This window comes from Barbus barbus (assembly GCF_936440315.1).
Source record: "Barbus barbus genome assembly, chromosome: 30".
Taxonomy (NCBI): Eukaryota; Metazoa; Chordata; class Actinopteri; order Cypriniformes; family Cyprinidae; genus Barbus; species Barbus barbus.
In genome coordinates, this window is record NC_136758.1 from 10,030,201 (window position 1) to 10,044,691 (window position 14,491).

Here is a 14,491-nt window from a genome sequence, read left to right on the forward strand (position 1 = left end):
GCAAAGTTGTAGTTAATGGTTTGTTAATAGCGAGAATTGGACATTAAAATAAAGTGTGAACATGAAAATTTAATAGAAAATATTACTTCATAATACGTTATATTACTAATAATACTTTATTCTAACAGAGGGGATACAACTTGTTAGATATATGCCTATTTTAAAAAAAAAATTATTCTTACTGTTAAAACTAAGGACTAACTGAATAAAGAATTGTTAATTTAATAAAATAACTGCAATTAATGTTGTGACTTAAATATGACCGTAAACAATAATATGTATAAAACTTAAAAAATAGGGTGTCAAAAAATATTTTAAAATATTCATATATTTCATAAACTTCGGCAACTCTAAGAAATAATGATTTTTTTTCCCCCCACTGACCCCCAAATATCCCCTATTGCTAGAAATCATTGTTTTTAAAATTATATTTCCCCCATATTGGTTCATAAACATGGGAATCCTGTGCATGCATTTCTTATAATTTGCACCATGTCTTACAACAGAAACACATTCAAATTTATTATGGTAACAGATGGAGATATGTACATCAAATATGACGTGTGATATCAACCTCAGTATGGCCACCAGCTGAAATGGTGAAGGTCCATCACTCGGTGTCTCCATTATGAACATTTCACACAGCACTCAAAGATATTTGACACAGCACTCAAAGACATCTTAATAATCCCCCATTAGGAGCATAAATGTCTCTGCTGATCATGAGTTAAATATAAAAAAATCCCTTTTGCTATTCTCACTGCATAAACACACAATCTTGATATGTTAAAAAAGATACAGGATATTTGAGATTCACCACACATTTTAAAATCCCCTGCAAAAGTATGCAAATTCTTCTAGTAATGTGTCATTAATTCTTCAAAACTTCAAAGCATCAAACAAACAAGTCTGCTGAGAAGTCTTAAAACAACTTACAGTGGGTGGGGACAGGGCGTTACTCTCATGCAAGAACTCCTCCAGGGTGACCATTTCGCTGCCAGGAGAGGACGGCCGATGAGAAGTGGGCCGCTGGGAAGAACGTGAAGCAGATGGGGCATCAGAGAGAAGGGTGGAGCTTCGAGGAATCAGAGACGACTTACTGAGACGTGAACCTTCATGTCCCAGTCCGACAACATCATCGCTGGACAGACTGACAGATCGGCCCTGCAGGCAGTCCAGAGAACCTGAAGGAAGCCAGGAAATTAAAGTGTGAACTGTAAACTTTAAGAGTGTGAGATGTCATAAAAATATGCACATTAAAAGATAGCTAATGGAGGTTTGTCTGTCAACAGTGCTATTCACACAGTAAGTATAATCATAGCCAGTCATTTCTGCATTTACTCACAAACATCACCGTGATGTAATGGCCTTCTGAATCAACATCCGACTTGACAAGGAGAAATTGGCCTCTACTAAGTGCTGCTGGGCTTTTACTTGACACTTTGGTAATGAAATCAATTTTACTGTAGTCTGAACGATTTGATGTGTGAGGTTTTGCGATGCTAAGGTGTTCAGAGCATTTATAAACATGTTGCTATGTTGTTTTTAAGGTGTCATCGGTGGCAACTAGTTACTATGGCATTGCTAGGTGGTTGCTTACTGGCCCAACTCAAAAGAGACCATATATCCATCCATATATCCACTTAGTAGTGGCTTTGCAATGCCACTACTAAGTGCTGAAGTCAACCTGATGTTACGGGTATGTCCCAATCTCAAATTCTTCATATGAGCAATAGTAATACCCTTGAAATGACAAGGAGTGAGCATAATGAGTGTACTAAATGTGCACTTGTAGTTTCTTAACAGTAAATCATAAGAGTATTTTCAGAATGTGTTCACATTATTCCTGGTTCGCTTAGCATTCACAAGAACCAAGGGGCTTTTATAACGTACATTTCTGCTGAACATCCAAAACAATACGCTTATTGTATATGCGTACATATCATGGTACTTTTACTAGCAGAGAACTTGTGAAGAGCTTATAAAATGTGTCAAAACAGCAGTAGAAATTCCTCTGTCATCCAAACAAACAAAGATCTGCTGCAAAGAGTTGTGGTTCAGACGACTGAACTTGACTATAGCGAGAAAAAAACAGGTCTTCTTCCTAGCCAAATGTGAACACACCCTCAAAAACCGCAAGCAACACATTTTTGAGTCTAAAGAGTTCACACATCACTAATAGCTCTCACCATTATGAAGAGATCTCTCATTAATGACAGAAATAATGCAAGATGTTTATAATTAAAAGCACATCTTTTTATCTTTAGTTAGCAAGCACCACGAATCACACTGCCACACCAGTCATTGTGAGAGAAAATTGAGCTACCAAATGAGTAAACCATCTCAAAGGTCATTATAACGGAATCCTCACATAGTCAGACCCTTGACTAAATGGCAAAAGGACTGGCCCACAGCTTATTCTGGTCAACAAACACCCACTCAAGAGAAAGACAGCATGTAAAGTTGCTAACCAATTATATGAGTTTTTATGTTCCATTTGTACTGATTGGTTAATCTGAAATATACCCTAGAGTTTGGTGTTGGTAAGATTTTTTTTGTTTTTATCTTTTTGAAAGAAGTCTTTTATGCTCACCAAGGCTAAACATATGCTAAATTGTTATTGCTAAATACAAATAAAACAGTAACATTTTGAAATATTAGTACAATTTAAAATAATATTATATGTATATTATATTATAATATTATATTACATAATATGTTTAATATTTTTGTGGAAACCGTGATATTTTTTTTCAGGATTCTTTGATGATTACATGCATCCTTGATGATTAAAAGCATTGATTTCTTTATAAATAAAATCTTACAGAGTCCAAACTTTCGAACAGCAGTATTATACCACAATATAGACCAACATAAAAAAAATTCAATGGCTTAAATAATGAATAACTATTTAAATAATTAAACTAATATTTGATCAATTTAAATAATTTATGATAAAATAATGCTTGCTCAACAACAGAGCTGCCTCTGCAAATTAATTTCTGCAAATGTTCTTGTAAAGACGTTTGTTTTACTCTGAGAAACAATTACTGTCTCAATAGTACTTGAGAGAGAGAGTGTGTGTGGGGGTGGCAGTTTCCATAGCAGGCTAACGAAGTGGCATTGCATGCATACGTAATAGACCACACACACACACAGACACACCTTTGGAGCTGATAGGAGAATTGCTGCTGGAGGTGAATTCAGCAGAGCTGGGCCGGTGGCCTGTAGAGGGGGGCACATAAAGAAATAAAGCGAGGCTGTTGAGGCAACATGTATTGATTTAGTTAATTCTCTTACCTGTGTTTCCATGGACACCGCTCCCAAAGCCAGCATCTGGGGAATGATGGCGCAAGTCTTCCTCTGAGACCAATCCTGCAAATAAGAGTGTCGTCCAACAATGAGGCACTGAATATATCAGTATATATACAGCACTCTTAAGTTTATCCCTCCTTCAACATTTCATAAAGACATTTGTTTAATTAGTACCACTAATTATTATTATCATCATCTTTATTTCAAACAATTCCGTTTCCCTTTTAAAGATGTTCTCCTGAGGACAGTGTCATTAAGGGACATGACGGGCCTTTGGCTACTGTAGTCTTCCTGTGTGCGTTTGTACGAACATGACTGCTTGTTTACACCGTGCGGATATCTGAGAAAGCTCGAAGCACTTGAAAATAAACATTAATTGAGAACGAACGCTTTTTTATTACGCTGACAGTGACTTGATGAAATGAGCTTCGGGCTTTTTGGCTGGGAGGTGAGTCACTGAGAGGGTCAGTGGTGTTTAAAGCTGAAGCCCTCATGTGTACATGGTGCTACATTACACATTATAAACTTGCTAACGGCTACACAAACCAATGCAGCATGAAAAACACAACAAAATCACTTAATGAAAACTTCTGCACTTAAATATGGTAAAAGTAGAAAGGTTGAGTTGAGTGAGTAGGTAGGGCCATTAACTGTGAACGCCCACCCATAATTTAACTTTATGACTAGAAATCGGTTTAAAAACTTGGCTAGACTGATGCCGCTTTAAGCTCCATCCATGGCCTTCTATTGATTACCAAAAGAAATTATTTCCACTCATCCCTCAAATTGAAAAATGAATGGTGTTTATAGTAGTACAACTGCAACTCCCAAAGCAGACGTTCATCTAGCTAGAAAGATAGTCCCATTTCAAAAGACAGCTTTACAGCTCTTAAATAAACTTTTTTGACTGAAAAATCCAAAGAGTTTGAAAACAAAATTATAAACTTCTCATTTTTTAAGCTTTTGTTGTATATTGTACATTTCTGTTCAAATTTGGGGTCAGTAGGTCTTTAAGAATTTAAAGTGCCCCTATTATGGAGTTTTGAAAATTACCTTCCATGCTAAACACAGCTCTAAGTGAATGAAAACATCCTGCAAAGTTTTAAATCTGAAAGTCCACCGTGTAAAAAGTTATTTATCGTCTCTCAAAAGAAAGGGTCGACTCTGAATCATTAAAACAAGTCGTTTTTAAAACAAATCCCAAGCTGTTTCACGTTGACGTCAACATGAAACATTAGCATATTGCCCGCCCTCTTGTTGGTCTTTTCAAGTTGGTCAGAATGAAAATGCAAATTCATTCTTTGCCACTAGGTGCCGCTTTTGGAGCGGTAAAAAAAACGCTGCTTTATCAGGCATGATGAAACGAAAAATGAGACCAATCGGACCAATCACCGCAGATTACCATCATGCAAAGGAGGGGTTTGCAAAAATTAATCGTTAAACAAATCATTTGGGAGTCGTTAAGCAATTAAGGTAAAAATAAATGCATATTATAAGACAATGAAAGTGTTTTTTGATTTTACACACATCAACCTGTTGTTGGGGACTCCCAAAACCAAAATATGAACATTTCATTGCCCATAATAGGGGCACTTTAAAAGCTTTATTCAGCAGGGATGTATTAAAATGATCAAAAGTGACAGTAAAGGCGTTAATAAACAAACAAAATATGATACTTCGACTAAATAGTATTTTTAAACTTTCTATTCACCAAAGAATTCCGAAAAAAATGTATATAAAAAAAGCATCAAGTAGAACAACGGTTTTCAACATTTTTGATAACACTAATGTTTCCTGAGCTGCAAATGAGCATATTAGGATGATTTCTGAAGGATCATGTGACACTGTAATGCCTTCTGATAATTCAACTTTGGCATCACAGGAATAAAATTGAACACAAACCAATAAATCATAAAGTGCCTCTAAGGAGGAGGAAATTTACTAGCGTACATTGCAGAATGAACATGGTCTGTCATTTGAGGCTCAAGGCTGCTGACATGTAATCTACTAAACGGCATAATTTAGCATTACCCTTTGGCCTGCGTCCCGGCCGCATGCTGGAGGACGACGTGTAGCCTGGTGCACTGTGGGAGTTGCGGCTCAGTGGAGTTGAACAGGTGGCTCCTGGCTCTCGGCCCTGCCACCGGATCAGTTCTTCGTACCCGTTCATGCTCTCACTACCGCCCCCTACTGAGCGATAGCCCTCTCTGCCTCTGGACCCTCCACTATCGTTCAACACTTTAAAAATAAAATTCAAGAGAAAAGGTCAGTGTCTCTGAGTGCATACAGAGCATGTGCAGGGCAAGCACTGCTGCTGGGATTCAGTGACGCTGTAGGCAGCTGCGTAAGAGAAGGTGTTGGGTCAAAAGCACAAGCATGTGTTAGTAAAATGAATCAACTCCAAAAAACACTTAAGCAGGACACCAGTGACAGTTTTAGACAGTTACAAGTTCAATACAAGTCAAGTTCTGTCAGCAGCATCTGTGATTCATACTCATGGTTTCCGTTATACTCCTACATTTGACATTTATGGGGCATGCAAAACTGTGTTATGTGAGATGCAGAGTTGTCAAATTGTCTTATGATTCATATAAATATTTTTTTTCAGACAATTATATTCAACATCCAAAAGTCACTGGATTTTTAGGCTTTACATTGCCATGCAAGAGTCGAAAGATTGTACAACAACTTGAATAAGTGATTGAATGAGTGATTCTATCATATCTTCTTAGGAATAGTTCACCCTAAAATTAAAATTTGATCATCTTTTACCCTCATGTTGTTCCAAACCTGTATGAATTTCGCTATGCTGAAAACAAAAGCTATTTTGAAGAATGTTTGTAACTAAACAGTTTCTGTTCCCCAATGACTTAAATAGTATTTTTCCCTAATATGGAAGCCAATTACTACCAGTTTTGGTTAGCAAAATTCTTCAGATTATCTTCTTTTGTGTTCAAACCTCATACAAGTTTGGGACAACATTAGGGTAAGTAAATGATAATAGAATTTTCATTTTTTGGGGGGTGAACTATCCTTTTAAGTCTTGTGGCTATACTTTCGACATAAAATATAGCCAGAAGTGCCCATTTAAACATACATTCTGGCGCAATCTCTTGCCCCATAGACACAGACATTACTGTAAACATGAATTTTGTTTGCTTTGACAAATTGAGGAACAAGTCATATTCATTTTTTAATGAACTGACATCATGCCACAGATGCTATCGATAGAATTTAACTTGTATTGAACCCGAAACATTCCTTTAAGCTTGACCGCTGTGGCCAAACTAAAACACCAGCTGGTGCTCCACGAGATTCTCTTTATTAGAGTCATGCTGAAAACGATCCCTCACATGATTTTTAAAAGGAAAAAGTAGTTACTATATCTGCCTGAAAAATCATCAAAAGTAGTTCTACATAATTTGGGGGCTTTTAACGACTTTAAATGACTTAAATAGGAAGGGAAATGTCTGTATTGACATCATGACTCAATGTACCAGAGTACAATTACATAGAGCAATAGCAGACCTGTTATTTTTTTTACAATTGGTAGGACACATTTCTCAAAACTTTTTCAAACCAGACTTAAATGTGCATGGTCTATATGAGCAGCTTTGCTCAGTGTATCCAAGTGCATGTGCTAGTTCTCCAAACCAACTTTCAAATTGGCATAGCACTTATTTACACATTCACTAAGCACTAAAACTACAAAACACTTCAAATTGTTATCGTTCTTGCATAACTAGCAAATATAATACATCGATATTTTAGTACTGTAGAAATATAGCAAACTGCTGTCTTTTTCAGTTTTGTATTCTGTCGGGTTTTGAACTTCGGTTTAATAAAGAATTTGTAAGCATGTGCAAAAATTGGTTTGTCTTCACTGTGTGAAGTTTTGTGAATGACCTACTGATGAGTCCTAGTGTACTACATCTCAGTGTGTCAGAGTAGATATGCTAACCGCTAAGCTGTGACTGAATTCCCTTTTCTTTCTAATGACAGAAATGAGAAGGGGAAATATCACAAGCTAAACTTAACATGCATTGTCTATTTGAGCATCATAACTCTATTTGAGCCTACATAACTGTTGAGCCTTTTTCCCCTTTTGATGACAAAAATGAGATGGGAAATGCCAGACTCAAACAAGCAATGTGTGTGTATGTGCACCATATCTCAACGTGCCAACTGCTAAGCTATTCTGCATCTTTTTTTTAAACATACAATACAAAAATTGGATGGGGAGATACAAAAATCTCCCTGCAAAAATAGTCCACGCACAAAAATTTGAGAGTTGTGAACATCCGTTCCACATCAAACAGTTCACAGGATGTGCAAGCGTTGAGGTTTTCCTTCTGCATGACGCACAAAACTTGTAACCCTACCTTCAGAACTTTCTAAACAGGAAAATGATACAATATCTTCATGCAAATCTAAATATTTTACTCTTATTAAAGCAGCTGGATAATTAAGATACCTTGTGCTGTCTTAAGAATGGTGATTAAGGGACACATCCCCACCCCCAGGAATGGATTCATGTGCCCTGCATAAAAAGGCTAAGGTATAAATCAGTGCATCTCAGCCAAGTCTATCTCATTTACAAACGAACCCCCTTAACATAAATTGGACAGTCGCATGCACATAACACACAGTGGACGTACAGAGAGAAATGTTAAAAATGCAAAAAACACATGGACACTAGTTGCTGGATATAAGTAAAATATTGCAGAGCAAACGTTAAGCAATGCACGTTCACAAGCCACACATCATAATCTTTCATCTAGAGGTATCTGATGAAGTTGTCGCCTCCGTCTGCCTTCCTCCTTCAAATCTCTCTCTGTATTCATGCACATAATTTGATTACTATTGACTGCAGGCAGCAACTGTGGTCACCTCAGCCCACCTTACTCAGTGTGAGCAATATCACACACACATTTCTCATGGCAAGCGCAAAGCTGGCTGCATCTCGCTCTGTTTAATACACATTACTTACTGCAGGGTTGCATTAAGAGTCCCACAGCCCGGTCCCTGAGTCCCCAGAGCATTTATATGAGTTGCAAGGTGTGTGTTGTGCGTATGTATGCGTGTTTCTTCATTTTGATTTAGCGCTGTGAGTCTGTGGTGGTGAGAGTGAGAGGAAAATCTATTTCTGAGTGTTTTTCCTTTAGCGTTTAGCTCAGAGTGTTCATTGGCTGGCTAGTAAGTGTAGCTTGATGTTTTTTAAATAGAAAAATAATGAATAATGGTATATGGGAAGAGTAATGATGAGGTAAGCAGCTGTTATGGCCACTGTGATGATGATGATTGAAAGGATGAAGTGTTAGAAATGGCCGATATGCGAAAAGGGCTCGGTGGGGGAGCAGGGAACGATGTTGTCAGATGAGGACCAGAAGCGTAGGCGTCTGGTAATGGATCGTCGAGAGTGCGGTGGTGTCCCCTGAACGCGCATTTTCTCCTGGCTCTTGCTCCTGAGAAAGCGGAAACGCTTCGCTGCTGGAGGGGCTGGAGTGTGTGAGGGTTAATGTACAGACAGATACACAGACAAGGAGAGAGTTGGGTCAGTGGAAGAGAAGAAATGATGATTCAGAGAATAAAAAATGGTTACATTTATGATTCATGAAGAACGAAGCCCCCGAGGTTCCCTTTGAAGACTATTTTGGCCATGCAATATAGCGTGAAACTTGGGAAAGTATTATTACTTGGAAAGCTGAGAAATGATAGACTGAAATTGGGCATTTACAACGGGATTATTTCATTGAGTGGACGTCAGGAGGAAAAACAGGTTGTAATTACAGTAACCCTGAAAAAAAGTTGCATGGCGCCCCTTAGTGGAAAAGACAGATAGCTGAAGCACAATACAGCTAGTATACGCCAAATAAAATGTGTTTGAATGAAAGTGTTCCAACTTTTTTGAGCTGATTTGAGATTTTAGTGCAGACCTGAGGATGTTCAGTTGGTGTGAAAGCTGTTTTCTGAACTCATTTAGGGGCCAAGACTCTGAAAGTCACTTGAAAATGGGCATCTAGAATATGATTCATATGGACTCAATTTGCAATCAATACTACAGCAATTTGAGCTAATTTACCATCACTATCCCTTATTGATGATGCCACTTATCTATTATGGTATAATTTCTAAATCAAAAATAATGCAGTTGAGATTTAAAGGGATAGTTCACACACAAATGTTGTCATTATTTACTTATCCTCATGTCGTTCCAAACCTGTTTGACTTTCTTTTGTCTATGGAACATAAAAGATATTTTTTAAGAATGTTGGTAACCAAAAAGTTCTGTCTTCCATTTTATAAGAGGGAAAAAAAGACATTTAAGAATTTTCTCAAAATATCTTCTCTTATGTTCCACAGAGAGAGTCAAATTACGGAATTTTATTTTTTTGGTCAACCATTCCAATAAATAATATTGGGATGGAATCAATCATTGTGTTACTTCATGTGAGGCCTCAGTTCAACCCTGTGACAGCAGCACTCACCTCGGCCGTTGAGAGCAGGTGAAAGGGTTGGGGACTGTATATGATTCTCCTCTGTGGAGTGATTGTTTATGGAGTCCACACTGAGACGTGACTGTCTGGGGGGCAGCGGTGGAGGGGGAAGGGGTGGTGCGCTCTCAGGACAGTCTATACATGTGGGGATCTCCGGCAAAGGGATGTCTGGAGCGCTTCGGATTCTCTCGCGTGGAGCGTCAATTCGTTCTCGTTGACTGTCTTTCTTAGGTTTGATGAATTTCGCTATAGCTTTGGCTCCAGCCCAGTGCCGACTCCTGTGTTAGAGAAAAAAATGTCACAATTTTATTTTGTATTAAAAGTTCATAGTAAAAAGGAGTTAAACTTGACAAATAGGCCTAGAAGTACAGTCTATTCAGTCCTGATCAGTTTAGATTCCACAGATGGACTCACTTTTTAGGAGTCGGGTCGTAGAACTTATACTGGTCCATGATCTTCTCCTCTAATTTCTCCTTCTGTCGCCGTAAAGAATTCAGCTTATCACTGTAAAAGAAAACAAGAAAAATTAAAAGCATGGCATTAGGACATTTTGACCACAAGTTTCTTGATTAGTTTCCCAACAGGTTTTCTTAGATACCCAATCTCAATCAAGTACCCCAGATAATAAATATATTCATCTGAAGTAGTTTTGAGAGAATTAGCAACAGATTTTTTTTATTCATGTACTATGATATATATCTAAGACTATCGAATATGTTGGGGACTTGGTTCTATATAGCAGTTGTTGACTGGATGAAGTCAGATATGAATGCGTCAAGAAAGGTCCAGTTATGACATTGATGAAACAGTATGAGGTCAAAAAATAAAAAATAAAATAAACCTGCACAGATGAATCATTCACAAAGTATATGGTCCAAAAAAGTAAGAAAAATAAAATGCATGCATGCATTTAGAAAACAGACCCAAATCAAAGCATGACATTCATCACAAAGAGCTATTTTAATCAACTAATAATTTCATTTGTAATTTCTGTTTTATAGCTTCAACAGAGCAAGATCATATACTTTACTAGGATCATATACCTAGTACCGACCGGGGTTAGAAATCATTGATTATAAATGATATGATGACACACTGCTCACATGTATTGTTTCTGTTCTTCGTGGTAATGTTCTTTGCTCTCCATGGTTCTCTCCAGCAGGGTCTGATTTTGTTGGCTGAGCATCTGGATCTGACTGAGAAGATGATGGTTTTCCTCTTCCAAGTTTCCTTTCAAACGGGTTAGCAGCTAAATTGAGAGAAAGAAAGATATCTTAGTGCTAGCTGCTAAAAATAATCAATTTCAAGGCCTGGGATCAATATCTAGTCTCGTCTGTGATGGTATAACACATCACAGGCATAATAGTCTTGGGTTCTGTGAAGAAACAAATTGTGTATCTAGTTTCAGTTAACTCCTTTTATAAGGTCTCTCTCACCTCACAGTGGTTGTCCAGCTTGGTCATTGAGATGTCCAGGCCCTGATGCTGCTCTTTCAGTTGGTCGTAACGCGCCTGCCAGCGATTCAGTTCCAGCTGGGACTCATTCAGAGAGGTCTTCAGTTCTTTGGTCTGCAGTTGCAGGCTGTCATACTCCTGCCTCAGCTGCATGTGCGTCTGTGTCAGTCTGCAGGTACATAATCAGAGGCTTAGATAGTATCATTTCATGTATTTAACATATTATAACATTTGCCATCAATTGTACATGTTGATTATTTTATGTAAATAATATTTCTAAAATACAAAGGGCAAAACAGGGCTAAAGGCACACCTTACAGGGACCGTTCACCCCAAAATGAAAATTCTGTCATTAATTACTCACCCTCATGTCGTTCCAAACCCAAGTCCTTCATTCATCTTCAGAACACAAATTAAGTTATTTTTGATATTTTGATGTTCAAAGCCCAGAAAGGTAGCAAGGACATCGATAAAATAGTCCATGTGACATCAGTGGTTCAACCGTGATTTAAGCAACGAGAATACTTTTGGTATGCAAAGAAAACTATTATACTGTACATTTCTGTGCCTTGAACGTGGTAGTTGCATTGTTGTCTATGCAGGATCAGAAAGAAAACCAGAAAGCTCTCGGATTTCATCAAAAAATATCTTAATTTGTGTTCTAAAGATGAAGGAAGGTCTTAGGAGTTTGCAACTACATCTTTGGGTGAATTATCCTTTTAAGAAAAGGGTGCTTTTCACTACTCCCATAGTGCATAATTGTAGATTTTTTTTTCTTTTTGAACACTGATGGAGCTACAGATTTTCTGTGAAAATAAACCATAAAAGGGGTTTGTTTCACTTTAAAATATTACAAATGTATGGAGGTGGCCACACAAGAGACAAAATAAACTCACCAGTATTTATACAAAATGCATATAATATAATACATGAAGAAGACAATCAATAAATTAAAATACGATCATTTTGAAAATGACAGAAACAGAATTATTTAAAAATAGTAAAGATTCTAAATGGATTAAAGGAGATCTCAATATAGCTTCACGGTAGTAACAATACATACATCTGATATTTTATTTTATGATATGATTAATATCATATATTTTTTAAATATGATGATTATCTCAGGAGGTTGAACTTAATAAATGATATTTACCATCTGAATTTAATTATGTCAGCCAGCTATTTATTATAACGTTAATCACTGTGCCTTAAGGTGAATTTTTGTGCCATCTAGTGGTTTAAAGGAGAAGAAAGTCATTTGCACCATTTACCCAGGTGAGCCTTTAGCCGCTATTGTATTGTACCCTATAGTTTAAAAATTATTTTGTGTATGTGCATATTATATTTTATAACAAATGAACAATGCCAATAATAATTTATAATTAACTGTGATGATATGATAACTGAAATACTGTGCGTGCATACATAAAAGTTGTTACTTCTGCTCTATAGTGTTGTAGTCTATTCCAGTCAGCAGAGGGCAGTACATATTTAGCATAAATCCATCACCTCAGCCTCTTGCATGTTTTCAACTTGAAACTGACTACTTGGGTGTGTTTTGTTGATAAAAAAAAGAGTCTCTAACCTGTCTACTTCTTCTCTCAAACTGCGGTTCTCTCCCAGGATAAGAGTGTTCTTGTGAATTTCCTCTCCCAGACTCTCTCTGTCCCTGTGTAGAGACGCCTCCAGTGCTTCCATAGCGTCCTTCTGCTTCAGGAGAACCGTGTATCTGTTCAACACAAACACACACATGCAGTGATTCGAACTACACTTTTCCCTAAAACAGATTCAAGTCAAATGATTCAAGAGCATAAGGAAGCACATTCTGATTAAAACTCATGTAGAGCAGGATTTCCCCTCTGCTCTTCCAGGAAGTGAAAATATGCTATATTTAATTTGATGTAATTGTCAAAATCCATCTTGACAAAGTCCATTGGGGGGGGTTTACATTCACAATTCCCTAGGGGGTTATGATTGAACTGACAATGCCAAATTAAATAATGTACTAAAAAACAATATATAAGATATGATTATTATTATATTTTGTTTGACAATTTTAATGTGCATGTGTGACGTGCCAAGGTTTTTTTTTTATTTTTTTTTTACTTTTGAACCAGAAAAAGTGCCTCAGAATTTTCTGTTTATTTTCCATCACTTCTCCAAATTCAATTCCTCCGTGACAGTTTTAATTATTTCTGGAGATGTTACATTATTTATTGAAAGGTTAACATGACTTAAAATCATAGGGGGTATTTCAAGTAAATAATTCAAGCCACAGGGGTTTCAGCTTACAAAAAACCTTGGGAACCTGCTTCATATTCCAACACTCCTCCAAAAACAGTTGTGTTGTAAATGGATGGTGGTAATTTACATAAATAAAGTAATTAGTAAATTGAGTTTGTGTGACATGTGGAGTGCTGGACATGGACGCTGAGGCTGGCGGGCATTACAGCTGATTGGGGCCCTGACAGCCATCTGCTGAACCCCTCAGCTGAGCCCCCAGAGACACACTACTGCATTATTCATGAGGTAGAGATAAAAGAGCCAAGGGGAGACTACAAAACTACATTAAGGCAAACAGAACCATGTTTTTCTTGTCTCTAACAAAAAGACACAACTTTCCACATTGCACCATGGAAAAATGAGTGTGACAGGCACGTGTGAGAGGATTTGTGTGTTTTAGAGCAGGTTGTGCTCAATGTTTAATGTGTGCGGATAAAAATAAGGGACATTTTCCACTGTGGCCCACCAGATTCCCAGTGGAGCGGTTTATTTAGCAACACCACTGAAATCCAAACATTCAAAAACTACATTGCAGGACAAGTCGGGCCTTTTTACTATTATACTATTTTATACTATTATACTATTTTACTATTATACTATTTTTTACAAGAACTAAACAGACTGTTCCTTGCTAGTAAAGTGATATTCCCAAAATTGAACATTCTATCATTCAATTTTTATTTTTGGGTGAACTATCCCTTTAAATGTCCTCCATCTCTCAACGTCTCCGTCACTGTCAGCGGTCCTAATGGTATGAGGGTCATTGTGGCGTCTCCGCTTAGACCAGACACAGTTCATTACTCTATTGTTACCCAACCTCCTTAGGCAGACACAAAGATATATAAGCTGCCACCTATGGAGGGGTCAATAACTCAACAGAGGTCACCTACTGTGTCAAATACTACAGGAAATAAGGCTAAATGTGAAGGATTCTTTTTG

The 14,491-nt window shown here is 37.3% G+C and overlaps 1 protein-coding gene across 3 annotated transcripts in view; it reads right to left on the reverse strand.

Moving 5' to 3' along the window:
- LOC306850555 (protein Daple-like) overlaps positions 1–14,491 on the reverse strand; it is a 62,377-nt gene that overhangs the window by 1,888 nt on the left and 45,998 nt on the right. For 2 of the 3 annotated variants that reach the window (XM_079386238.1, XM_079386237.1), the window contains exons 21-29: positions 12,855–12,998; positions 11,249–11,435; positions 10,916–11,061; positions 10,227–10,316; positions 9,804–10,090; positions 5,347–5,553; positions 3,301–3,375; positions 3,166–3,225; positions 937–1,184 (exon numbers count right to left, since the gene is read on the reverse strand). In XM_079386238.1, coding sequence (XP_079242364.1) covers positions 937–1,184; positions 3,166–3,225; positions 3,301–3,375; positions 5,347–5,553; positions 9,804–10,090; positions 10,227–10,316; positions 10,916–11,061; positions 11,249–11,435; positions 12,855–12,998 — 1,444 coding nt within the window. Of the gene's footprint in view, positions 1–936; positions 1,185–3,165; positions 3,226–3,300; positions 3,376–5,346; positions 5,554–8,497; positions 8,815–9,803; positions 10,091–10,226; positions 10,317–10,915; positions 11,062–11,248; positions 11,436–12,854; positions 12,999–14,491 lie in introns of those variants that run through there. The other variant, XM_079386239.1, reaches the window with a different exon arrangement.